At 39.8% G+C, this 25,673-nt stretch overlaps 1 protein-coding gene across 1 annotated transcript in view; it reads left to right on the top strand.

The window, feature by feature from the left end:
- The window catches only part of LOC311077773 (B-cell receptor CD22-like), a 251,511-nt gene extending 245,262 nt beyond the window's left edge, over positions 1-6,249 (top strand). Inside the window, exon 5 of the mRNA XM_084106392.1 lies at positions 5,814-6,249. Coding sequence (XP_083962518.1) covers positions 5,814-5,911 — 98 coding nt within the window. The 3' untranslated portion in view covers positions 5,912-6,249. The remainder of the gene's footprint in view (positions 1-5,813) is intronic.
- Positions 6,250-25,673: the final 19,424 nt, after the last annotated feature.

The following is a 25,673-nucleotide window of genomic DNA, read 5'->3' as shown; positions in this document are numbered from 1 at the left end:
TTATCTCATTAACTTAAACACTCTTGAGTGTGGACTCATACACTCCCAGGAGTGTTAATTTAACACTGAGTTTTTGCTGTGTACAAAGAGCCGTAGTTAACTGACAAGCTGAGCCATATCACATTAAATATCGCTGGCGATACGTCCGCGATATTAATGCGATATGGCTCAGCTTATCAGTTAACTACGGCTCTTTGTAGTAAATGCCGCTCCATCTGAAAGCAGGTGATGGTGATTTACTACTAATCAAGGAACCGGCTTTACTGACGAGATGCGCATAACAATATCGCGATTTAAATCGCCCAGCCCTAATAGTCACACTCTTCCTCCTCTTATACTAATACTGTATTAGTATAAGAGGAGGAAGAGTGTGAGTTAGAGGAGGAAGAGTATTTGTGTAAGAGGAAGAGTATGAGTGTAAGAGGAGGAAGAGTGTGAGTCAGAGGAGGAAGAGTATGAGTATAAGAGGAGGAAGAGTATGAGTATAAGAGGAGGAGGAAGAGTATGAGTATAAGAGGAGGAAGAGTGTGAGTTAGAGGAGGAAGAGTGTGAGTATAAGAGGAGGAAGATTATGAGTATAAGAGGAGGAAGATTATGAGTATAAGAGGAGGAAGAGTGTGAGTTAGAGGAGGAAGTGTATTTGTGTAAGAGGAGGAAGAGTGTGAGTTAGAGGAGGAATAGTATGAGTATAAGAGGAGGAAGAGTGTGAGTTGGAGGAAGAGTATGAGTATAAGAGGAGGAAGAGTGTGAGTATGAGAGGAGGAAGAGTATGAGTATAAGAAGAGGAAGAGTATGAGTATAAGAGGAGGAAGAGTATGAGTTAGAGGAGGAAGAGTATGAGTATAAGAGGAGGAAGAGCGTGAGTATAAGAGGAGGAAGAGCGTGAGTTAGAGGATGAAGAGTGTGAGTATAAGAGGAGGAAGAGTGTGGGTATAAGAGGAGGAAGAGCGTGGGTATAAGAGGAGGAAAAGCGTGAGTATAAGAGGAGGAAGAGCGTGGGTATAAGAGGAGGAAGAGTGTGGGTATAAGAGGAGGAAGAGCGTGAGTATAAGAGGAGGAAGAGCGTGAGGAGGAAGAGCGTGAGTTAGAGGAGGAAGAGTGTGTGTATAAGAGGAGGAAGAGCGTGAGTATAAGAGGAGGAAGAGCGTGAGTTAGAGGAGGAAGAGCGTGAGTTAGAGGAGGAAGAGTGTGAGTATAAGAGGAGGAAGAGTATGAGTTAGAGGAGGAAGAGGATGATGATAAGAACACGTTGTACGCTCTTGTGTTGTGAGTATTTGGAGCACACATGTGTTGTGAAACTGATGAAGATGTTTTCTTAATTTGCGGGTGTTTTTCTATTTGCATGTGTTTTCTTCATTTGCAGCGTGTTGAGCTCTCTAGGCCACCGTAATTTTGTTCCAATCACCTGGATTTGCTAATTCAGCAGGAGAGAGAACTAATTAGTGAAATCAGCTGCTGAGTTCATGGGTGGAATAAACACATGGCAGGACTTCTACTTTCTGACCCCTGGACTATACACCTCTGGTCAGTGTCAGTGCGAGTTTTCTCTGCGTGAGAAAATGTGTGTGTGGTGTGAGAGTGTGTGAAACGTGTCGATTAGAGTCTCAGGCTGAATGTGTGACAGTTCGCAGCCCTGCTCTAGCACTAGATCGTGAATATCTTTTGCTCTTGTTCTCGGAAGTGAATGTATATATGTTAAATATTGATTTAGTCATATTCCAGGATTTACAGTTTTTCTGAATTGCTAAAACACTAAACCCACTTCTCTGAACCAAATTCTCAATAACCTAAACCAATTTGTTGAATAAATCACTCTTTCTGTAAAACATTAAACAAGTTCAGGAAGTTAAAACACTGTTTGCAAATCTCATGCACTCTTTTTGCAAAACACTAAACACATTCTCACTCATTAAAACACATTTCTCACTGTGATGCACTTATGTTTCAAAACGCTAAACACAGGCAGGCTAAAGTTAAACACAACTACAACACAGTTGTCATCGTTTACACACAACGACTCAAAATTGTTCACACTTATTTCTAATGATGAAACCAACTGTACAAAATACAAGACAGTTTAAAGTGCCTAAATTGACTCAAAATGTTGCATTGAATGTTGAGAACAACAATGGATGGAAACAATATAAGAGGGAGAGGAGGAAGAGTGTGAGTATAAGAGGAGGAAGAGTATGACTATAAGAGGAGGAAGAGTATAAGAGGAGGAAGAGTGTGTGAAAGAGGTGCTGAACGAGGAGGAAGAGGAAGAGGAAGGTGTGGAGAATGTTGTCAAGGCTGGATCTGCTTCAGGGTTTTTCTCTTCTCCTGCAGAGATGATATTCTCCGGCCGGACCGACATGAAGACGTGAAGCTGAAGCAGAATAAATCTCTCAATATAACAGATAAAACAACATTTACAGTTTGATGAATTCTGTGTTTCAGGGGTTTCTAGTGCTGACTGGGGTGTGAGTTACAGTCGATCACACATCTGTGCACTAAAGGACTCAACAGTGATAATGAGATGCACTTATAAATACCCTACTGGATATAAGATCAAGAAAGTGTTCTGGAGCAAAACACATGTAGATCATCTAGTAGATCTGTCTGAGGACCCTGAATACAGTCAGAGGCTTCAGTATCTGGGAGATAAAAAGAAGAACTGCACCGTCAGACTGAGTCATGTGACACTGAAGGATGAACACAAGTACTATTTCAGATTCATCACTGATAAAGAAATTAAATGGTTTGGTTATCCAGGAGTGACTCTTACTGTCACAGGTGACTTTGATGAGGTTTATCTCTTCTTCTGTGCATTATGTTGAATAATAATCAGTGTATGACAGCAGCACTAGATATAATGTGTGTGTTGTGTTCAGATCTTCAGGTGGAGTCTCCTGAGAGAGTGACAGAGGGCGATTCAGTCACTCTGAGATGTAAAAGCAGCTGCGCTCTGACTGACAGAGCAACATTCATCTGGTACAGAAACTCACAGCCATTAACTGAGAGAAGAGACAGAAACAATGAACTCCTGCTGCAGTCAGTCAGAAGAGAGGATTCAGGCAGATATAGCTGTGCTGTAGACGGACACACTCACATCTCTCCTGCTGTTCAGCTCAATGTCATGTGTGAGAACAGATTGACTTTCTCTTTTTAATATCAATACTTTTCACACATTACAAACAATACATTTCTGAATTTATGATTTATAAAAATGTTTTAACCACTATTTTTAAGACTGCCCCTCCCCGACACCCGTGGGACACTTGCCATTATACATTTATAACAATAATATCTTAAGCCCTATTCACACTGGATTATTATTATTTGGGGACCTCGTGTGATTTAGAAATTTGTTTCGCACAGGAAACAAAAACCTTGAAAAAAATTATAAACGACCCCGCCAAATCACAGAGATGCCGATTCGCACGGGACTAATACTATCACAGGACCTTGGTGTTCGGTGAAATATGTAAATATGGTAGGTCATTTGCGGGGGAATTTTCACTTTACAAATCACAGACATGGCCGATATGCACGGAATTAAGATCACAGACAACCTCCGCTATTAAGATTTTTAACAAGGTTTTTAAAGGGCCCCTATAATGCAAAATTCACTTTTACATAGTGTTTGAACATAAATGTGTCGGCAGTGTGTGTACACAGCCACCTTTTTCAATCCCCATAAATCATAACCAGTATCTCAGTTATCAAGCTGTATGCTATGCCTTCTCACGCACCCCTGCCAAACTGTGGAGCCAGGTAAGTGATGCACTGCACACTCAGACCCCACTCCGGGACGGGTCCCTGTCCTCCACCTCGCTGCCCCACCACGGGTACGTCTGTGGTCCCATTGGTCCTGCTGGTTCAGTCGCTGGGAGCCTGGCTAGCGCCCGTCACGCTGGCTCATTGGGATGTTCAGATTTGACTATGAGATTCAGTTCGGCCAGTGCATACGTCTAACCTCAGTGGACATAGAGGCCCCTTGTTCTGCATGTGGAGATCGCAGTCCTCCTGGCGAAGGACGTGATCGAGCCGGTCCCTCCAGCCGATGTGAGGTCAGGGTTTAACAGCCCCGACTTCACTGTTCCCAGGAAGAGTTGTGGTTTTGAATCGGCCCTTCACAAGCTTCTGATCAAAATGATAATACAGAAACACCTTTTCGAATGTGTTTGCCTTTAAGATTTGTTCATAACAATTGACCTGAAGGACGTGTACTTTAATGTCTCAATTCTCAATATCAATATCAATTTGAGTTCAAGGGATGGGCATACCAGTACAGAGTCCTCCCTGTCACCCGGCGTCTTTACGAAGGTCGCGGAGGCCGCCCTTTCCCTGTTACGGGAGGTGAGTGTTCGCATCTTGGCCCACTCGCGAGATCAGTTGTGCGAACACAGGGACCTGGTGCTCAGACACCTCAGCCATCTGGAGCTTCAGGTCAATTGGGAAAGAGCAAACTCGACTCCAGTGGCAGATCAATTGTCTCAAGTTGCTCACAGTATTCCTTGCTCTCCGCCGGTTTCTGCTGTTGCTGCAAGACAAGCATATACTGGTCCGAACGGACAACACAAGAGTGTTACCCTAAGGCCTAGTCCACACGGACACAGGTATTTTTATAACCGGAGTTTTTCCTTCTGCGTTTAAAAAAAAATCCCGTCCACACATGCTCGGTTTAAAAGAAATCTCCGCCTACATGAAAACACAAAAACACGCTATCACGCGCTGTCAAGAGCATGTCACACCAGCAGGCGGCGATCGTAAAGCCATGTTGGCCAATCAGAAGCCTGAATCAGAAGCAAAAACCCCGGTTTTACTGTCTACACGACAACACTGCAATCGGCGTTACTGAAAATCCTCACCATGGCAGGGGTTTTCAAAAATGTTCGGTTTCAGTGACCTGATACTGCGTTTCCGTGTGGACGAACGGCCAAACTGCGTAAAAAAAGTCACGGTTATAAAAATACCTGTGTCCGTGTGGACAAGGCTTAAGTTTCTTCATGCTAGCATGTGTGGAAGTATTGCCCCGCTACCCCAAGTTGTCTTTTGGCATCTCCATGTGGTCCTGTTTTGTATCGCACATTGACTTGTAGTTATATATAAAAAATATCTAAACAAATGTAACGTATTTTTTTCCTCTCAGTTTTTGCGGTTTTACTATATGCATTCATTGTAAATTAGGAAAGTAAAAAAATAAATAATAATAATTGCAGAAAAAAAATGTTTTGTGAGAATTTTTCTCAAACTTAATCCAGAACTTGGTAAAACATTTGTCTGTATTTCAAAGGTTTCAAGCCTCTCAAATTCTAGTCTTAATAGTTTTTCCTTGTTAACTTTTTTGCTTAAACTTTTTCTTTAACTTTGAGCATTAAACAGTGAAAAATTAAACCGTGATGTTTGCTGAAATTGTCCAATAATAACCAACTGCAGCCTTTCCTAGAACATTTTAATTTGATTGTTAATGTTTTTTTGTTTTTTTGTCTGTTTTAGATCCTCCCAGGAGCGTCTCAGTGTTGATGAGTGGATCTGGTGTAATAGTGGAGGGAGATTCAGTGACTCTGAACTGCATCAGTGACTCAAACCCTCCTGCTCTGAACGTCAGCTGGTTTAAGGAGAATGAAACCTCAGCTGTTGGATCTGGACAGAGTTTCAGTGCACTACAGAGTGGACGCTTCTACTGTCAGGCTCACAATCAACATGGATCTCAGAGATCAGACGCTGTAACTGTCACTGTTAAAGGTGAAGCTTTTATTAACACACTCCTGTATCTTCACATCATTCATCAGTTTGGAGAGTTAATCATGATGATCTTCCTCTTTCAGTTCATCATGTTGCTGGTGGGAATGTGATTGTGATCACAGCGGCATCTGGAGGATTAGTCTTCATCATCATCTTCATCATCATCCTGTTTATACTGTGAGTTTAATTTAAAAAAACTGCAGTGATTGTATAAGTTCACTTTTGGTCTAATGTAGAAGAAAATGGCTAATTTGTATTTGATTATTAGTAATCTTTACAGCATTCATATTCTCTCTTAATTTAATACATTCGTCCAATGTCTGTTAATGTCTGTGATTATAACAGGAAGAAACAAAGGAGTGTTAAAGCTGAAGATCACACAGTGAAAGAGGTAAATCATCCAAACACAACACGACTTTACAGAAGCAGAAAATCAGTCGATCAGCCGTTATCTGTGTCTCAGACTGTGACTGTACGAACTGATGAGAAACTAACATTATCAAAGACTTTATCAACACAATCCAGAAAAAAAAAAATAAATCATAAATTAAACTGAAGAAAACATTTAACTAATTTTTCCATGGTTTAATGGAATACTTTTATATTTACTTTTTCAATATAGGTTGGTCTAATTGCATAATAATTTGCATATACTGTGATGAATGAACATGTCACTTCATTTACTCATTCTGCCCTATTCTTCTTCACTCCATGTGTGAATCAATGAAATATACCTGTATTTTACATCACTACATTGATTTGATCTAACCTGATACTTGATCTGAAAAGTTTGAGGAAAACTCAGTTCCTCTAGACTGAGAATCTTCAGATCAAACTGATTTACATGTCTTAATAATAATTACAAATCTTCTTGTATTTCAAAATGATCTCTATTCTTGCGTGTCACAGAGCATTTCAGTCCATGACAAGCCTCTTTCTGAACAAGATTCAGCCAATGATTCTCTGTACGCCAGTGTGAAACCCAAAAAAATCAGAGGAAAAACTCCTGAATCCAGAGATACTGAGGATATTCTGTACGCAACTGTCCAACATCACAGAAAGACAGAAACGAAGAGAGCAGAGGAGAATGAATGTCAATATGATGATATAAGAGTCCATCAGCCTGATGCTGCAGTGAGGTGAGAAAAACAACTTAACCAGTACCAACATAACTAGCACCAGCTTAACCAGTACTAACTTAACCAGTACCAACTTAACCATCACCAACTTAACCCCCTGGGGTCGACGGTATCACCGGCGATACCAGCTCGCTTTTTTTCAGTTCAGTTCAAAAGAAATTAATTTTGCTCTGTGGACTTTGATATTACAAGCAAGTTTCATACATCAATCGATTCTGTTAAATGTGTATTATTTTTGTGTATACTCACAATAAAAACAAAGTGTTGTGCTTTTTGCCAAATAAAGAAAAATAAACGTGATGCGAGTTCTGCCTTCTCTCTGTCAGTGAAGACCATTCTGAAACGCGTCCGAAAATGAACTGTAACTCAGCGAATACTCAGTCAAACAGGCATACAGACACACAGGCATGAAGCTTGAATTCTATTCTTTTAAATGAGGTAATTTATATAAAAAACAAATATTCTCATCTTGTGAAATCTGTATTAAAAGAGAGCGATTCCAGTCGAGCTCATTAGAGCTAATTCAAATGTAATGTGACTCCACCCACGGAGAGCGCGTGCTATTCAAGCAAAAACTGAGGCAATCCAAGCAAACCTGTGAACGCCCCCCATATCAGCTCGAGAAAACACAAGTTTAATCATATCATTGTAGCCTACGTGTTTACACCATCTGGCAGCGCGGTGAGGAATAATAATAATGGAAAATCTACCTCAGAGTGCGGGTATTGCAGGAGAGAGGATCCAAATATGTAGTAAGTTTTTTTTTCCTTCTCAAGTTAATCGCGTTTCTGTGAATGAATGAACGGCAGCCGCAGAGATGCACACTGTTTATCACAGCTCGCAAAAAGACAGTTTAAATTTAAATTGCGTCTCTGTGTGAATGAATGATGATGTTTTAGCAAACTGTATTGCTATACTGAGTTGAGTAAAAATCGACAGAAATATGTTGAAATAAAATGTAGGCTATTTGTATAAGCAACGTATTAAACTGAAAATTAACATTTATATGCCCTAATATTTTATAAAAACAACGTTACAGTCAGGCGTTTCTGTTTGTGAATGAATGTTTCGGTTTTAGCAAACTGTATTGCTATACTGAGTAAAAATCGACTGAAATATGTTGAAATAAAATGTATTTGTATAAGCAACGTATTAAACTGCAAATTAACATTTATATTTCTTATAATAAAAATTAAAGACCTATGTTACAGACATATGAAAGACAACATTTTGTTGATTAGTTTTGGATAGATTATACATTTTTACTGTAAAATATCTGCCACCTCAAATAAGCTTTTGTTTGCCAATATTTGCTCATGTTAAATATAGTATGTTTTGTCAAAAATAAAGTAATCAAATAATCAATCAAATCCTTAACTTTGAAATATGTATGATAAAATGTATACTTTAGTTTTTACAAAGAAAGATTACACTTGAATTGTTGTTGTAATTGTAACCTTTTTAATAAAAAAATATATTTACAAGGTAGATTAAAAGGTAAATATAAGCCTTTTCTTTAAATAATTTTTATTGTGTTTTATTAGTGACAAATTTGGGGAGAGGATAAATATTCCAAAACTGAAAATACAGTATGAGAATTAACTGCACAATTACTAGACATGTTTTCCTTGGATATTATAGGCCAAATTGCAAGCACAATATGTGGAAAAATAAAAAAGAATTGAGATGCTTCTAACTGTTGCTCTTGCATTCTTGTGGCTCAGTGACTCCAAGCGGCAACCTCCCCGTCTCTCTCTTGAAACCAACACGGAAGTGAGTTAAACTGCAATTCGTTGACTGGCCGCTTGAGGCTGTTGTCAGAAGTGAGTCAAATCTGTATCTCCCCCATGTTAAAATGCCAAATTTTACAGCAGAAAAAAACGTGTTTAAAGCCTGGTGTCTGTATGTGGATTTGGTCTATACAGCTAATTTTGCCCTTCATAACAACTGTGAGGGGGGTGAATTATTTTATAACTCGTCCGTTTAGTTGATTAATATTTAAATTTAAGGGTGTGGCCAAGCCACTTGAGTGACAGATGGATTGCCGCTGTCAGTGCTAGCCGTTTGTCTGCTGTTACTAGCCGTCACTTCACCTCAGCAATGTTAGCTGCTGAACTTGCCATCTCTGCAGTGTTTGTGCTTTTTTTCGGGATTATTATTTCATACAATTTAATACTTGGGTAACGTTACAAAGCCCACGTCTTTGGATTCCGTCGTTATCGTTCGAGAGAACAACCAGCGCTGTATTTCAGTTGTTTTCCTCTGTGAACATGCACTGATGGATGTCTGACAATTTCGTTGCTTTTTGGGGTTTTCAAATTTAAAACGTCAATAAATGCTCGTTCGTTCTGCTCCCATGGAACAGATGGATTATAATATGCTTATGTAAGTTACCGTCAGATGAAATCATGCAGGCGTCGGCGCTTTCTCCGTCCGTGCAATAAATGCACATGAATGAGCGCGGATTTTCTAGCGCATTTACTTGCACTTCAAAGGCAATATATCTATGGTTTAACGGTTAAACCATAACCCATTTGAGAGACGGCCAACATCAGAATTTAAAATGGACTGAATAAGCTCTCTACGAACTTGAGCGATGCCGCGCTGAAGGACCATGAAAGAGTGACGGACATGTATGCACATAAATCACTGTCATACACAAACACTCTCGAAGTAATACACAGTCTCACTTGTAGCCATGTATTTTAACTATTATAATATTTCGAAGGGCAAAAATAGGAACGTTTAATTGGCTTTACATCATCAGCTAACTCGATCACGTCGAGCTAGGTGATTTCAGATAGCCAGGCTCCTCAGCTCCACTCACGCCCCGCCTGTTTGTCTATTTTCTGTTATCCGGGAGTGATGCAAGGCCAAGATGGCGACGGCCGGCTCCGCCCACTTTAGGCTTCAAAAATGCTCTTCAGAAACCTACGGGTGACGTCACGGACACTACGCACCTGAATGAATGGCTAATTAAGTATGCAGGCCCCATTGTCTCTTAAGGTGTGAACCACTAAATATGCATGATCGTTGACGCCCACTCCGCATATTGCCTTTCCAAACAGAAAGTGCTTTGCAAAATTCAAATTAATGTATTGTGTTATGTGAATGATAAGGCAGGGTGATTTTCACATCATTTTGAAGAAAAAACACTAGGTGATGACATCCATTAGACAAAAGTCTTATTGGCACATATTTAGAATGTGTTTTATGGCCTTATTTCAGAAACTTTAGTTTTTAGTTTTTTCAATAACTATGCATAAACATTATTCTCTCAAAAATGCAGACTTGTACATTCTTGTTGCTCACATATTATGGTAGCCCTGTTTGTGCTAAATAGTGTGTAATTTTTTTTTGCCATTAATATGTTTATAAGCAACTGAAAAAAGCACAAATGTCAGGGCATGTCAGAACATCTCAAGGACCCCAAAAACACCCTAGACCCCAGAGGGTTAACCAGCTTAACCAGTACCAACTTAACCAGTACCAACTTAATAGCAACTTAACCAGTACCAACTTAACCAGTACTATCTTAACAACCACAGATCATATAATCTGGGCTATAATATTGTTGTGCTCCTGTTTGTTTTGATTGTTTAGGCGATCAACTGTTCAGATTGTGTAAGATGCATCAGTGATCTACAGCAGCGTCAAATGAGTGCCAGCAAACACACAGCCTGTGATCAATCGTTTAATGAACGATTGTTGGATTATTGTATAGTTGTGGAAAAATGTACCCATCTGTTCAGATGTTCATCACCCACATTAAGACTCATTAGTTCTCTTTGAGCCTTTGTGAGAGAATGACAGTAATTATGTGCTGGACTGATGTAAACTCTGTTTCTTACTTGTATCATTTTTTGTGTGTAATTTTTATATATATATATATATATATATATATATATATATATATTACTTTTTTCTTTTTTTTAAGTTTGTTTGAGTTTAATCTGTTAGTATATAATTTGGTGTTATTCATTATTTTTTGCTCTTCAGATTGGGGCGTAAGATTAGAAATCAGACAAGTGATATCTGCACAATTTATTAATATTCAAGTGCAAAAGTATTTCATTTTATGTATTAATGTATTTTATAAAGAGTTTTCTCTGCCTGTTTTACTCTGTATATATATAGTTTACTCTTTTACAACTAGGACCAGTGCTTCAATAAACCTGATTAACCTTCAAGACATTTAAGTCTCTTCACTGGATTCACAGCACTGGTAGGACCTCTAGTGGTTGACTTGTGAATTATTGTTCTTTGATGGGACATAAACAATTTCCCAGATTACATTGGCATCCAACTACTTTACCCTCCTCCTTTCTTCTGTCTAGTCAGGATCGACAGAGTCTCTTTCAGTTTCAGATCTCAAGCAGACAGTGAAGAAAAAAGGAAAATATTTATATTTGTGCTTTGTGGATAATGTTAATAAAATGTAAAAAAAGTTTCAGAGACCAAATACACCAGATGGAGGGAAATATCACATCACATGCACACTTGATTAATATGTGTTTCAAATTAACATAAAAGAGCCCCTTGAGATAAAAAAAAAAACACAAATTAATTATTATATTACTGTTGTAGAAACTAAAAGGTATAGTGTTTGAAACGGGGTTGCAATGACATAATCATATCGAAATTCATTCTTCTGTTAAGCTGTCTGATAAATAAAATATTTGGCATCAAATATTATTACTACTTGTGTCTTAAATTCAATCTTATTTCAGTTTATGCGCTGTTTCTTTGTGTGGTGTGTGGAAAAACAGATACATTTGTAAGGGACATTTCCCATTTTGTTTAAATAGGTTTTATCCCAGTAACGTCAGTAAATTACCTCAGTTTTTAAAATGAATCCTGTATCACGTGATCATAAACGGACGGCAAAAGCGCTTCCTCGAAGTGACCATCACATGCACACTTAATTAATTCATGGAAAGACCCTTCTGGAAAAGATTGGGTTCACTGACACGTCACCGTTTCGCAGAATGAATGAAAACCAATCACATTTATTTTATTTTATTGAGAACATTAAATAAACAAAGAAGGAAACAGTCAAAATGTAGAACAAATAAACGAAAGGGGAAAAAAAGACAAGACACAAGACAGGCCTAACAAATCAGAAAAGATTACATATCAAAGGAAAAGATTAGTGAGTTTAGTCAAGATCAATTAGTCAATTGTTTTTAAAGTCTTCTTGTTGCACGAGTCAGAGATAGTCCCAAATTAATGTTGTACTTCAGTAAGCAAAACATAGAAAAGTGGTTTCTGACCTGAAAATTTACATTTATGTAGGCTATATAACATTTTGTTAACAAAAAAAGATTAAGTAAGAATATTTTGTTTTTGTGTAATTGTTTTTCCAATTAACAAATTCCAAACAAAACATTTTCCCAAAGTAGAGAAACCTACGGTGGCCGAGAAGGGTCACAACACATGCAAACGCCACAACAACTACATATTCAGAAAACAACTTTGTCGATTACACATCACGTACACTGCAAATATTCACAGCACGAGCAAATAGGGAAACGAACTGCAAACTGCAAAGACACAACGGAAATGTTTCCAGGGGGGCCATAATCAGTGACGGACCCGCATCCACCCTATTTGCTCGTGTTGTGAATATTTGCAGCGTACGTGATGTGAAATCGACAAAGTTGTTTTCTGAATATGTAGGTGTTGTGGCTTTGTATGTGTTTTCTGAATTTGGAGGTGTTTTCTGAATATGTAGTTGTTGTGGCATTTGTATGTGTTGTGACCCTTCTCGGCCACCGTAGTAACCAATTAGATTTTACTGTGTGTAGGACTAGTCAATATTACGCAATGCAGCATTACAAATAATCTGTCTTGACAGGCTAGTGAAAATAAGAGATTGTAAATGTATAATGAGGAAATTAATTAAAGAAAAAATACACGATACAGTAAAGCTGTTTTATTGACGATATGTGACCCTGGACCACAAAACCAATCACATGGGTCAATTTTTTAAATTGAGATTTATTCATCATCTGAAAGCTGAATGAAAATCTGGAATCTGAGGGTGCAAAAAAAAATCAAAACATTGAGAATGTTATGTTCGCGATTGTGCTGCATTCACTCACAAAAATAAATGTTTTATATCTTTACGGTAGTAAATGTACAAAATATCTTCATGGAACATGATCTTTACTTAACCCTCTATTGCATAGAGTTTCCATATGGCAACAATTCCCAGCCAGCAGAGCCATGTGGGGCCCAAATGGGTTTGACCTGGGCTATCTAACTGGGACCCAGCCAGTTTTGCACCCAGTTTCCATGTAGGCCCCACATGGATTTGCCCAGATGAAATGAACACTGCTTAGTGTGCACACTACAGGCTGTTTAATGTAACACTGAATCAGTGTTGGAGGTAATGAGGTAATTAAGTGATTGAATAATGATTTTGTATTAGTGAAGAACACCTGCTGTTAACAAGCAGAATCACTGAAGGAAAGAGAAACACAAGAACTACTTCCAGCCACAGCCTTGGATGAAATCAACTGAAGATAAAATACATTAAATCTCTCAAGATCTCATTAAACAACTCCACAAACAGCATTACCAGCTTCACTTATTAGTAACCAGACTGACTTTATTTCTGTCAGACGTCTTCAGAAATTCTTATTGAGAATTAACAGAGGTTAAGATGTTGATTATTTATTTGAAAGTAATAGTTTGGTTTGATGTTACCATTGTGGCGATCAGTGTGTGCTTTAGTCAGGCTCTTGACTTTTCAACATTTGTTTTCCTCTGGCAGCTGTGTCTGTTTGTTATGGTGAGAACAGCAAGAGAAAATGTAGTCAGATGCTATAAGCTGATTGATGATAAGAATATAATCATCATCATGTAGTGGCTTAACTCACTGATGTTATGTGTGAGGTTTATACAGGTAGTATGTTATTCACTTTGTTTTATTGTTGTGATGCTACAGTAAGAGAATAATAGAATTTAATCAGAATATCAAATGATTTATAACACACCATTTGCATATTTTGGGTTCCTGTGAGTTTTACTCGCACACAGACATCAAGAATCAGCATATGAATCTCAACAGTGGTGACATGCTTCATGCTGCAATGCATTCTGGGAGCCATGGATAAGTTTTGTATGATGCTCCCAGAATGCATTGCACTATGAAGCATGTCACCATTGTTGAGTCAATAATGCACAATCATTATTCAATCACTTAATTACCTCATTACCTCCAACACTGATTAAGTGTTACATTAAACAGCCTGTAGTGTGCACACTAAGCAGTGTTCATTTCATCTGGGCAAATCCATGTGGGGCCTACATGGAAACTGGGTGCAAAACTGGCTGGGTCCCAGTTAGATAGCCCAGGTCAGACCCATTTGGGCCCCACATGGCTCTGCTGGCTGGGATTACTTTATCTTAATTTTCAAAAAAGCTGTGATATAAAATCTTTGTTTTTACAGTTAAAAGGGGGCTTTTACTTTGAGGGAAATACAATTTATGAGGTCACATGACCAGGAAATCCTGTTTGCCAGTCCTTTTTGCTCATGGACATTGACATGCAAACATCACTGTCTGGGGCTCCCGAAGATTGCCTTTTATTCAGAATTTTGGAAAATTTTCATCAAATAAAAAATTGAAATCACTATCTGGGGAAAGTAAACTTTAATTTTTTAACATTAAATTCAGTTTTGATTTTGTACGTGTTTTGTAATATGCTAAAATTTAAGCTATTTTGTAGGTTATCTGTAACATATTATCCAAAGCTTTGTCCTGCCAGATCCTGTCCGCAGAGACCGCACATCTGAGAAGGGCAGATGCAAAATGCCAGGATGTGAGGGCATTGTGAGAAGCAAGTGCTCCAAGTGTGCAGTTTTCCTCTGCTTCACAAGCCATGAAGAGAATGAAATGAAATAAAACAGCACAAAATGACTGAATGAAATGAAACGAATGAATAGTGTATTTCAGTGAGACAGGTTCCAGGTTCCTGGTTATTATTACCAGACATTTCAGATAACTGTTGAAATTATATAATGTTTTTACTGTATAAATGTTTGTTTAAACCTTTCACTAAGTATGAGATGGATTTGTTGAGTCTTGTTTTAAATAAAATGAGTTTTTTTTTTTTTTAAATGTTGATTTTATGGTACTTTCCACGATTGCATATTGTTGCCATAGGGCAACAATTTACCAACGACCCCCCTTTAAACTTTTTTTTTTTATATATATATCTGTTATTTAGCTCATTTCAAGTAATAAAAACATGCAAAACATTTTTTACCATTTCATGCAATAGAGGGTTAATATCCTAATTGATCATTTTGACCCATACAATGTATTGTTGGCTATTGCCACAAATAAACCCGTGCGACTCGTGACTGGTTTTGTGATCCAGGGTCACATTTTATTGATTCACTTGTTTCTTTTACCCCAAGATGCAGTTGTCAGGGTGTGGTGTAGGTTGAAGAAGACGAGGAAGGCAGAAGGCTCCAATACATACATTTTTACTAACTCACTTAGAAAGGCACATATAGGTAGAAGGTTTAAACTAACACCAAACACGACGTAACACATATGTTACATAGACAAGAATGGACAAGGACTAACTGAACTGAGGGAACTAAATACAGACACTGATGAACACTAATTAACTAGACACAGGTGAATAAACTGAACTGATAATGACAGGCGGGAAAACTGAACTAGACAGACATGTGACTGGTGACAGAGGAACACAGAACAAGCATGACAGCAGTGCTTTGACTCTGTGTGAAGACTGCTTTCACACCTGACTACAGCTGTAATGCAAAGTATACATTATTTATATTAACATATAACATTATTGTAAAAAAAAAAAAAAAAACTTGATACTGTATGTCTCAGCCTCTGAGGGAATGTTATTGTATTGTTCAGGAAACAATGGAATTACACTAATTTATCAGCTTTCCCCTAGACTTAATATTGAAATCAACATCAGTGTGAATAATCAACTTTGTCTCCTAAAATATTTGAGAAAAATAAAAAGTCATAAATGATTCAAGAGTATCAAGCTTTAAAAATGAATAGCAGCTCAGATCATTTGCTCTTTGATGAGAAATGTTTTATTGTGTTCGCAGACTTTAGTATTTTGTCAAATCGCTTCTAAAAATCTATAAGAGAAACGCGTGAGATTACTGAGATTTGTTTTGTAAAAAGAAATAATCACTCTTACTCTCTCTTTATAGTCCCGTAGGAACACTTGAAGTTTTAAAGATATACTTATAAAATATTATCAAAAAAGATTGGATGTTGTTCTCACCTGAAAATGCTGATGTTGGTGTTTGTCAGATGAGATGTATGTAATGCCTGTATGTAAATATGTATTTTGTGTGAATTATTTCTTCAAATGTATATTTTGCAGCCAAAACAATAAAACACACCTAATGTTTTAGCAAAACTTGTAAAACATACAGGTTTTTAGTAAAACTTTTATGTAAAATACATGTCTAAAACAGAGAGAGAGAGAGAGAGAGAGAGAGAGAGAGAGAGAGAGAGAGTGAGAACAGGAAGATTCTACAGTGAGAGTCGGAGCACAAATGAACCAATCCTGAGCTCTGTGGGCGGAGCCACTGATGATTGACAGGGGTCATCAGTGATGAGTCACTAAAAGAGATTTATTTGTGTATAGCTAAAAAACATGATGTAACAGTGGAATTAAATGAAAGTTAAAAGCTGGTGAATTATCGCTGAAAAAATATAAATATAAATACTAAAATTAAGTCAGAGGAGTAAAACACCCAAAGGGATGTTCATTGGTGGATACATGTGCATTTCTCACCTTTAAATGATAATTGATCATTTTACCCTAAAATACTGAACAAAATCATAATTGTGCCACTTCACAATGGACACTCTTTCATTTTATGGTCAATATTATCAGCTTCTGTTATTCTGTCTTTGTGTTCCTGTAACTTTCCCTTTAAGTGATCGGATTACAGCAGCATTAAGGCCAGGTTTAGTGGTGGGGTTGGGTATTCGTTATGCTGGAGCTTATAGTTAATGTGAAGTCAGGGTTAGTGGTTTTGGCAAGCCTGCAACCTTAGCCGAAAAAAGTGTAGCTAAGCTAGCTAATGCTGTGCTACGCTGGGAAGGAGACCAGAGGCCATTTTCTTAATGGATATCAATGGAGGAGAGGCTTCATAACACTGAATAAACCGCTTTAGTGAGGAAATAGCTTATCATTTAATGAATCGACAGCCCATCGGCTAATCTTCAATGTTTGCTCTAAAACATAAGTTTAGGATTGATCTATTTTTAGAGTAATACCTGTATGATATTATGCTGTTGCCACATATTATAGGCTTCATGAAACTTACCAAACTGGCAGCTCCAGTAGTAATGAAAAGACCTTGAACTCTGTCATGGAAACCAGCATGTGTAAACCTTAATTTTACAATTTAATAATCAATAAAAAAGGAATTTATACCTGTTTTATATTATGCTGTAGCGACATTGGACCAGCGCTTTGGAAAAGGGATGGATGGATGATTCGGCTGTGGCACCATCTTCTGTTCAGATGCAGGAATTCATTTTTTTAATTCATGTTATTGCGGTGCATTGTGGGATTGAATGAGTGCACTCGATAACGTCCACTATGGTGTACCACTATGGTAGAGCCACAGATCCTGGTATCTCCCAGTAATGAGACCATCTCTGGTATAACGCAGGCTTTAGGTGATCGTCAGCTCCTAACGTTCGGTCAGTATGGAAGGCATTTTCTGCCAAAATTAAATAAATCAATTAAACGATAAAAATTTAAATTAAAACCAGATTAACCATTTCATTACAGAAAACTGTATGCAAAATATGTGACAAAATTGAGAATGAAATTAAATGATTAATTTTCATGGTGACTGTCAGATTGAAAAATAAAATGCAATTGGTGACAGTCAGTTTTATTAGTGATGCGCTCATACAATACTAGCCCAGCGCAGAGCCACACACCACATCAGCGCCAGACCAGCAGTCTCAGACCGGCTGTTAGCGTGGAGATTACAGCAGCATTAAGGCCAGGTTTAGTGGTGGGGTTGGGTATTCGTTATGCTGGAGCTTATAGTTAATGTAATGCTAAGATTTTAGTACACACAAGGGGTTGACATCACTAAATAGGCTAATACATGAATGAACCTCATCAATTATGGTCTAGTCTAACATCATAACATGGCCTACTTACGCTGAACAGTTTCTCTGGCAACTGAAGATGCCCGCGACTCAGGCTGAGGAACTGCAGTGGGCCGAGGGTTTGACGCTTGCTGGACAGTCTGGTTTGTGTTGTTCTACTCTCGTTCCAATGCTGCGGCAGCTTCCCGCAAAAGCTGACTTACAGATTCCGCCATGAATCGTCTCGATTACAATATGATCACATGTCAATAACTTTGTATCACACATTTAGCCATTCACACTCACTCAATCACCCTCATTCACACGGGGCGTCGACGACGTTTCTTTTTAAAATTAAAAAGATTAAAATGAAATCATTTAGAAAAAAAAAAAATCATTTAATTCCATTCTCAAATTATTCACATATTTTGCATACAGATTTCTGTAATGAAGTGGTTAATCTGGTTTTAGTTTTCATTTTTTATAATTTTATTGATTTATTTAATTTTGGCAGAAAATGTTTTCCATATCTGAAACTGCTGTCACGTATATAGTTCTGCAGTCAGACACATCTCGTCTCATATGTGCTCGTTCAATCCCTCAAACTGCCACCAGAGGTCACCATCTCCTGCGACTGACATCAACCTTGATGAGCCTCACCTGTAAATCACTATCATTCATCTTCATTCATCTTCACAATTATTCATCTTCAACTTACAGAAAAAGATCATAGTTTTTCTTTAAGTAGGTTTAGTTCAGTAATGTTGTTCTCTTGTTGAGGGAGGGACTGTGATATTTCCATCGCTGGTCATTAATAAACAGTGTTAACCACACAAAGTCCTTCACTGTACAGCTAAAGTGCTTGTGTTAAAACAGTCAGTCATTTGGTTGCTGTTGATCTGATGAGCTTCAACACGGTAAGACAAACACACTGATGATTATTCACATTTATCACTCCATAGATTCTGAGAAGATGAGCTTATATTTCCTGTAATGAGTCGATGTTTCCAATAGTAATAAAGTATTTTCATATTTTCATGGTCCAGTTTAACTGATAAAACAATATTTTCATAAGTACACTCTAAAAAGAGTTGTGTTAAAATGGCACATTAAAATTGTGTTAAAAATGACACATGTTGTGTCAGTTTTAAGACATGTAGTGAGTGTGCTGCATCGCCTGGAGCAGCACACCCGCATGACTCCGGTTCATAGAGTTTTGGGACTCCATCAGCCCAGCGGTCGTGATGTGGTCAGCCCCGTCAACAATCACGAGCCCATATGAGCATAAGAGGAGGAAGAGTATGAGTATAAGAGGAGGAAGAGTGTGAGTTAGAGGAGGAAGAGTGTGAGCTAGAGGAGGAAGAGTGTGAGTTAGAGGAGGAAGAGTGTGAGTATAAGAGGAGGAAGAGTGTGAGTATAAGAGGAGGAAGAGTATGAGTATAAGAAGAGGAAGAGTGTGAGTTAGAGGAGGAAGAGTGTGAGTATAAGAGGAGGAAGAGTATGTGTATAAGAGGAGGAAGAGTGTGTGTATACGAGGAGGAAGAGTATGAGTATAAAAAGAGGAAGAGTGTGTGTTAGAGGAGGAAGAGTATGAGTATAAGAGGAGGAAGAGTATGAGTTAGAGGAGGAAGAGTGTGAGTATAAGAGGAGAAAGAGTATGAGTATAAGAGTAGGAAGAGTATAAGAGGAGGAAGAGTGTGTGTATAGGAGGAGGAAGAGTATGAGTTAGAGGAGGAAGAGTATGAGTTAGAGGAGGAAGAGTGTGAGTTAGAGGAGGAAGAGTGTGAGTATAAGAGGAAGAAGAGTGCGAGTATAAGAGGAGGGACGGCGGTGTGGGAGAACCAACGAACATGCTGTTCCTCGTTCGCGACACTCTCGGAGGAGATGAAGAGGGTGTTTGACCGGGCCGTCGCCGAGAGAGAAGCGGCTCGCCAGCTCGTGGACATCGCCCAGGGAGAAAGACCTGTCGCTGACTATTCCATCGAGTTCCGCACCCTCGCCGCAGAGTGCCGCTGGAACGAGGAGGCGCAGTGGGACATCTTCCTGCATGGGCTGGCTGACCGCATCCAACGTGAGATCTACACCCTGGAGCTACCCATGAGCCTCAATGGATTAATTGACTTGGCTCTGCGAGTGGACGCTCGCCTGCATCGCCTGGAGCAGCGCACCCGCATGACTCTGGTTCATAGAGTTTTGGGACTCCATCAGCCCAGCGGTCGTGATGCGGCCAGCCCCGTCAACAATCACGAGCCCATGCAGGTGGGTCGAGTCCGACTCTCCCAGGAGGAGAGGGAGAGAAGGAGATCCCGAGGATTATGCTTATACTGTGGAGGTTCGGGTCACTTTCTCAATAACTGTCCCGTAAAAGAGCGAGCCCGGCAGTAGAGAAGAGGATTCTGACGGGCAGGGTCTCCATCCAGAAACCCTCTTCCACTCTCCTTCCGGTGAGATTGCAGTGGGCAACTCACACTCATCACTCATCACTGTCAAGCACTTGTCGATTCCGGAGCGGAAGGTAATTTTATGGACTGGTCTCTAGCACACAAACTTCAGATACCCACCATACCACTCACCAACCAGATCTCCGTCAACGCACTCAATGGCCAAGAGTTACCCACTATATCTGACACCACCATTCAGTTAACTCTCATCACTACCGGCCTTCGAGCGGTTGCAGGGAGCCTCGGTCTTCACAAAATTGGATTTACGTAATGCTTATCATTTGGTCCGCATCAGGAAGGGAGATGAATGGAAAACCGCATTTAACACCCCCAGGGGGCACTTTGAATATTTGGTCATGCCTTTCGGGCTTTCCAACTCCCCAGCGGTTTTCCAGGCACTCGTCAATGACGTGCTGAGAGACATGGTAGACCAGTTCATATATGTCTACCTGGATGACATATTGATTTTTTCTTCGTCTCTCCAGGAACACGTTCAGCACATCAGACGAGTGCTTTAGAGGTTGCTAGAGAATGGACTTTTTGTCAAGGCGGAGAAATGCGCTTTTTATGCACAGTCTGTTCCTTTCTTAGGTTACATCATCTCGTCTGAGGGAGTGCGTATGGATCCTGACAAGGTTAAGGCTGTGGTGGATTGGCCAAGTCCAGATTCCCGTAAGGCCCTACAGAGGTTTCTGGGGTTTGCCAATTTCTACCGACATTTCATTCGTAATTTCAGCCAACTAGCCGCTCCTCTGACAGCCTTGACCTCCCCCAGGACGACGTTCAGGTGGTCCGATGCAGCCGAGGCTGTATTCGCTAACCTGAAGAGCCGCTTTGTTTCCGCTCCCATTCTAATAGCCCCTGATCCATCAAGTCAGTTCGTGGTGGAGGTTGATGCGTCAGAGGTGGGGGTAGGTGCGGTACTCTCCCAACGCTCTTCCACAGACGACAAGATGCACCCATGCATGTTTGTTTCTCATCGCTTATCGCCTACCGAACGTAACTATGACATTGGTAACAGGGAGTTGTTGGCGGTCAACCTGTCTACTCCCGAGTGCATTTTACCCGAGACTCTATTCGTCTCCACACTCACATGGGAGGTCGACTCGAAGGTCAAGACGGCCTTAGAAGGGGTAACGCCTTCGCCCGGTTGCCCACCGAGTCGGTTATTTGTGCCGGAGGGATTATGGTCTGATGTTATTCAGTGGGGTCATTGTTCTAACGTAGCGTGCCACCCAGGAGTAAACCGTACCAGTTTTTTGGTCAAGCAACGATTCTGGTGGCCTTTGATGGCTCGCGACATTCGAGATTTTGTTTTGGCTTGCTCGGTTTGCGCCACTGGTAAGACTTCCAATCAACCTCCTGATGGGTTAATCCAACCGCTGTCCATCCCTTCGAGACCCTGGTCCCATATTGCGCTAGATTTTATCACCGCCCTCCCGCCATCTCAAGGCAAGATGGTTTTTTTGACCGTAGTGGACCGGTTCTCGAAGGCGGCTCATTTTATTCCCTTGCCTAAATTACCCTCTGCCAAGGAGACAGCGGTGCCTGTCATTGATCACGTCTTTCGTTTACATGGCCTCCCGATAGACGTGGTCTCTGACAGGGGGTCCCAATTTGTGTCCAAATTTTGGCCAGAATTTTGTAAATTACTGGCGGCCACTGTCAGTCTGTCCTCGGGTTACCACCCCCAGAGCAATGGTCAGACCGAGAGAGCCAACCAAGATTTGGAGAGAATGTTGCGATGTGTGGTGTCTAAGAATCCTTCCTCCTGGTGCCAACAACTTTCTATGGTGGAGTACGCACACAACTCGTTACCAGTGTCATCTACGGGCCTATCTCCGTTTGAGTGTAGTTTAGGGTACCAGCCACCAATTTTTCCTAGCCTGGAATCCGAAGTCGCGGTTCCCTCCGCTCACGCCTTCGTCCAGAGGTGTCACCGTACATGGACCAGAGCCCGTGAGACTCTGCTCCAGGTAGGGGCACGCACCAAGGTTAAGGCCGATCGCCACTGGTCAAGACCTCCCATATACGTTGTCGGTTCCAAAGTGTGGCTTTCTACCAAGAATATTCCTCTCCGCTCCGTTTCGAATAAGTTAGCTCCTAAATTCATTGGCCCGTTTTCTGTCACTAGAGTCATTAGTCCAGTGACAGTCCGACTCAAACTTCATCCTGCGTACAGGAGAATTCATCCCGTGTTCCATGTGTCCAAATTAAAACCCGTATTTTATTCTCCCATTAATCCGCCGGCCCCAGTTCCTCCACCGCCGCGACTCGTAGATGGGGAACCTACTTATTCGGTAAATCGTATTCTGGACTCGAGACGGAGGGGATGCGGATTTCAGTATTTGGTGGACTGGGAAGGTTACGGTCCGGAGGAGAGAAGTTGGGTTCCTGCTAGGGACATCCTGGATCAATCCCTTATTGATGATTACAATCAACAGGTAGGATCTCCTGGGAGCGTCAGGAGGCGCTCCTAGGGAGAGGGGTACTGTCACGGTTGATGTATTCATTGACTCTTCCTGGCATTGTGTGTGTGTGTGTGTGTGTGTGTGTGTGGGCGTGGTCACTGATTATCCTCCGGGAGAATCAGCGGCAGGTGATTCTCATTTCCAGTGCCTACTTATACTCACCTTGAGCGTCATGTGTTTGTCAGATAGTTGTTTGTGGATGTTCCCCGTACTGTTCCTGTTCCTCCTCGATTCCTCGTGTCTCCAGCCTGTGTTTTCATGTGAGAGAATCATCGTGGCAGTTGTGTCTTCACGTCTCGTCTTCACTGGGATTTTACCTCACTCATCTGACCGTGCATCTTCGAGTTGCCCACGCAAGCCTGCGCTGCCAATGCATCCATTCCTGTGTTCCTTCCTTCAGATGCTGAGTATTATTCATGAGACCTGCCTGCAATGGACTGAGACTGTTCTAGTGTTCTTCCTACATTTTCTGAGTCTGGTTCCTCGTTTTGTTCAATTAAGAACCAGTTTTACTTGCTATTGTCTCCTCTGTTACTTCACGTTACACTCCTGCAGAGATGATATTCTCCGGCCGGACCGACATGAAGACGTGAAGCTGAAGCAGAATAAATCCTTCTCACTGACCTTGATTCTGCAGTTGATTAACTCTTCTGACTGTACTTTACAGTAACATGCTTTTCATTTACAGTTTTTTACTGTAACCTTTTGGGCTTCTGCAGTTGGTCACTGTATTTCACAGTATGCAAATGCTGAATATACAGACATTCGATACTATACAATATTCAGTACAATACTATACAGTACTTGCATACAGTATTCACTCACCACTGTCAGGTGTCAGTGCTACTTTTTTATGTAATTGCAAAATTTGTTTTCTTTGTTACAATAAATAAATAAATATTTCTACTGTAACTGCATGCTTTGGATTCTGTGTTCTCCATTTTTCATGTAGTGTCATATGTAATTTATTTAAACTGCAAAGGTAAAGCATAAATAAAAATGATTGTGACATGAAGGGAATTGAGAGAATTGAGATGTCCTTCAAGATGCTGAGTTTGATCAGTTTCTGGGTCACAGGCTGGAGGACGGAGGAGCGAGGAAACAAGGAAGCATTAATTTGAGTGTTGAGAAGCACCCATAAACTTTCCCTCAATTCCTCCATCTTCATTTTCTTTCCTTGCAATCTTCCCTCGCATGAGCTGAGACGCGAGGAAAGGAAGCGATGAAAAGAAACGAGGAGGCACAAATTAGAAATGAGAAGCACCCTAAGTTTCTTCATGCTAGCATGTGTGGAAGTATTGCCCGCTCACTGCTAGTGGTCTTTTGGCATCTCCATGTGGTCCTGTTTGGTATCGCACACTGACTTGTAATTATGTATAAAAAAGACTCTAAACAAATGTAATGTCCTCTCGGTTTTTGCGGTTACACTATATACGAAGAGTTCAGATGCAAAAGCCTCTAAGTGCCATCTGAAATTTTCTTCTAGAATGATAATTTTTGTAAAGCTTGTATATTTAAGTTAAGTAATTTCACTTAAATGACAATTAATATGTCATTTGCATCGCCATTTAAGTGAAATTATTGAACTTAAATATACGAGCTTGATAAAAATGATCATTCTAGAAGAAAATTTCAGATGGCACTTAGAGGCTTTTGCATCTGAACTCTTCATACATTCATCGTTAATTATGTAACACCTCCTTTAGGTCACCAGGACACCACGGTCTAATGGGCACCAAGGTAAGTCATACAAGAGGGTACGTGGACCAGTACTCTAGATTCGTAGGGAGCAGCAGTGAGAGATTAAAATGAACAGACAGACAACAAAGGTAAGTTAGAATAATGTTGCAAAATTTATATTAAAGGGAAAAAAATGATGAATGAAATGAATTAACAAATTGTCTTGGAAAGACAGAAATGGCAGAAAAGAAAAATAGTCAATGGAATAACAATGAAACCACAGATTGTCAATAAATGCAGGAAAAATAAAACAATTAAATAAAATGGTTTCTTTTTCCTTGTTAGAATTATTAGTTATCTATCCCCCATATTTTTTTCTTATAGGAGTTAGCCTATTTATTTCATTTTAATCTCTTTTTGAAATCTAATTTATTGCAAACGTTCTCTATTTTAACTGTTATTTCAATATTATCTTTTTACATATTTATCTTTTAGTGTTGTAGTTCCTTATTTGAACTAATTTTAGGTTTTAGGTTTCTTAATCGGATAGTTTCCCTTTTTCTTCCCAGTCCAACTCAGAAATAAAATAAAAATAAAAATTATATTTCAATTATTTCACACAATAAACCATTCTCTTTAAAATAAAAATAAAAACAGGCAATGAAAAAATGATAAAGACCAATTCAACTGTCAATATAGATAAACAGTTCAAATATCTGTAGATTCAGTGTGTTTTTTCAAATACCAGTCTCTGAATTCAAAAGAGAAAAAAATATCACCCATACCCCAGTGACCGTTAGATGCAACAGTTCAATCAGGCCTGCCGTCGTGGTGAAAGGGGAAAATAGACTACTGTCGACTGAGAAGAGAAGAGAAAAGAGTTAAACGTCAGTTCACTCTGTCATCCTGCACACTTCTTTTCCTCCGTCCGGGGAAAACTGAGCAGAGGGTCCGATGAAATCGTTCGATGGTTTCGCTTTATTCAGGATTCGCTGGGAGGCTCCGCCATCTTGTTCCACACAGTGATGAGCTCAGTCCGTGTCATCGCCGTGTCCACGATAAAAACACTCAAAACTAAC

This window comes from Abramis brama (assembly GCF_963993115.1).
Source record: "Abramis brama genome assembly, chromosome: 2".
In the NCBI taxonomy this organism is placed as follows: domain Eukaryota; kingdom Metazoa; phylum Chordata; class Actinopteri; order Cypriniformes; family Leuciscidae; genus Abramis; species Abramis brama.
Note: the sequence above shows the minus strand (reverse complement) of the source record. Positions and strands in the feature narration are given on the sequence as shown.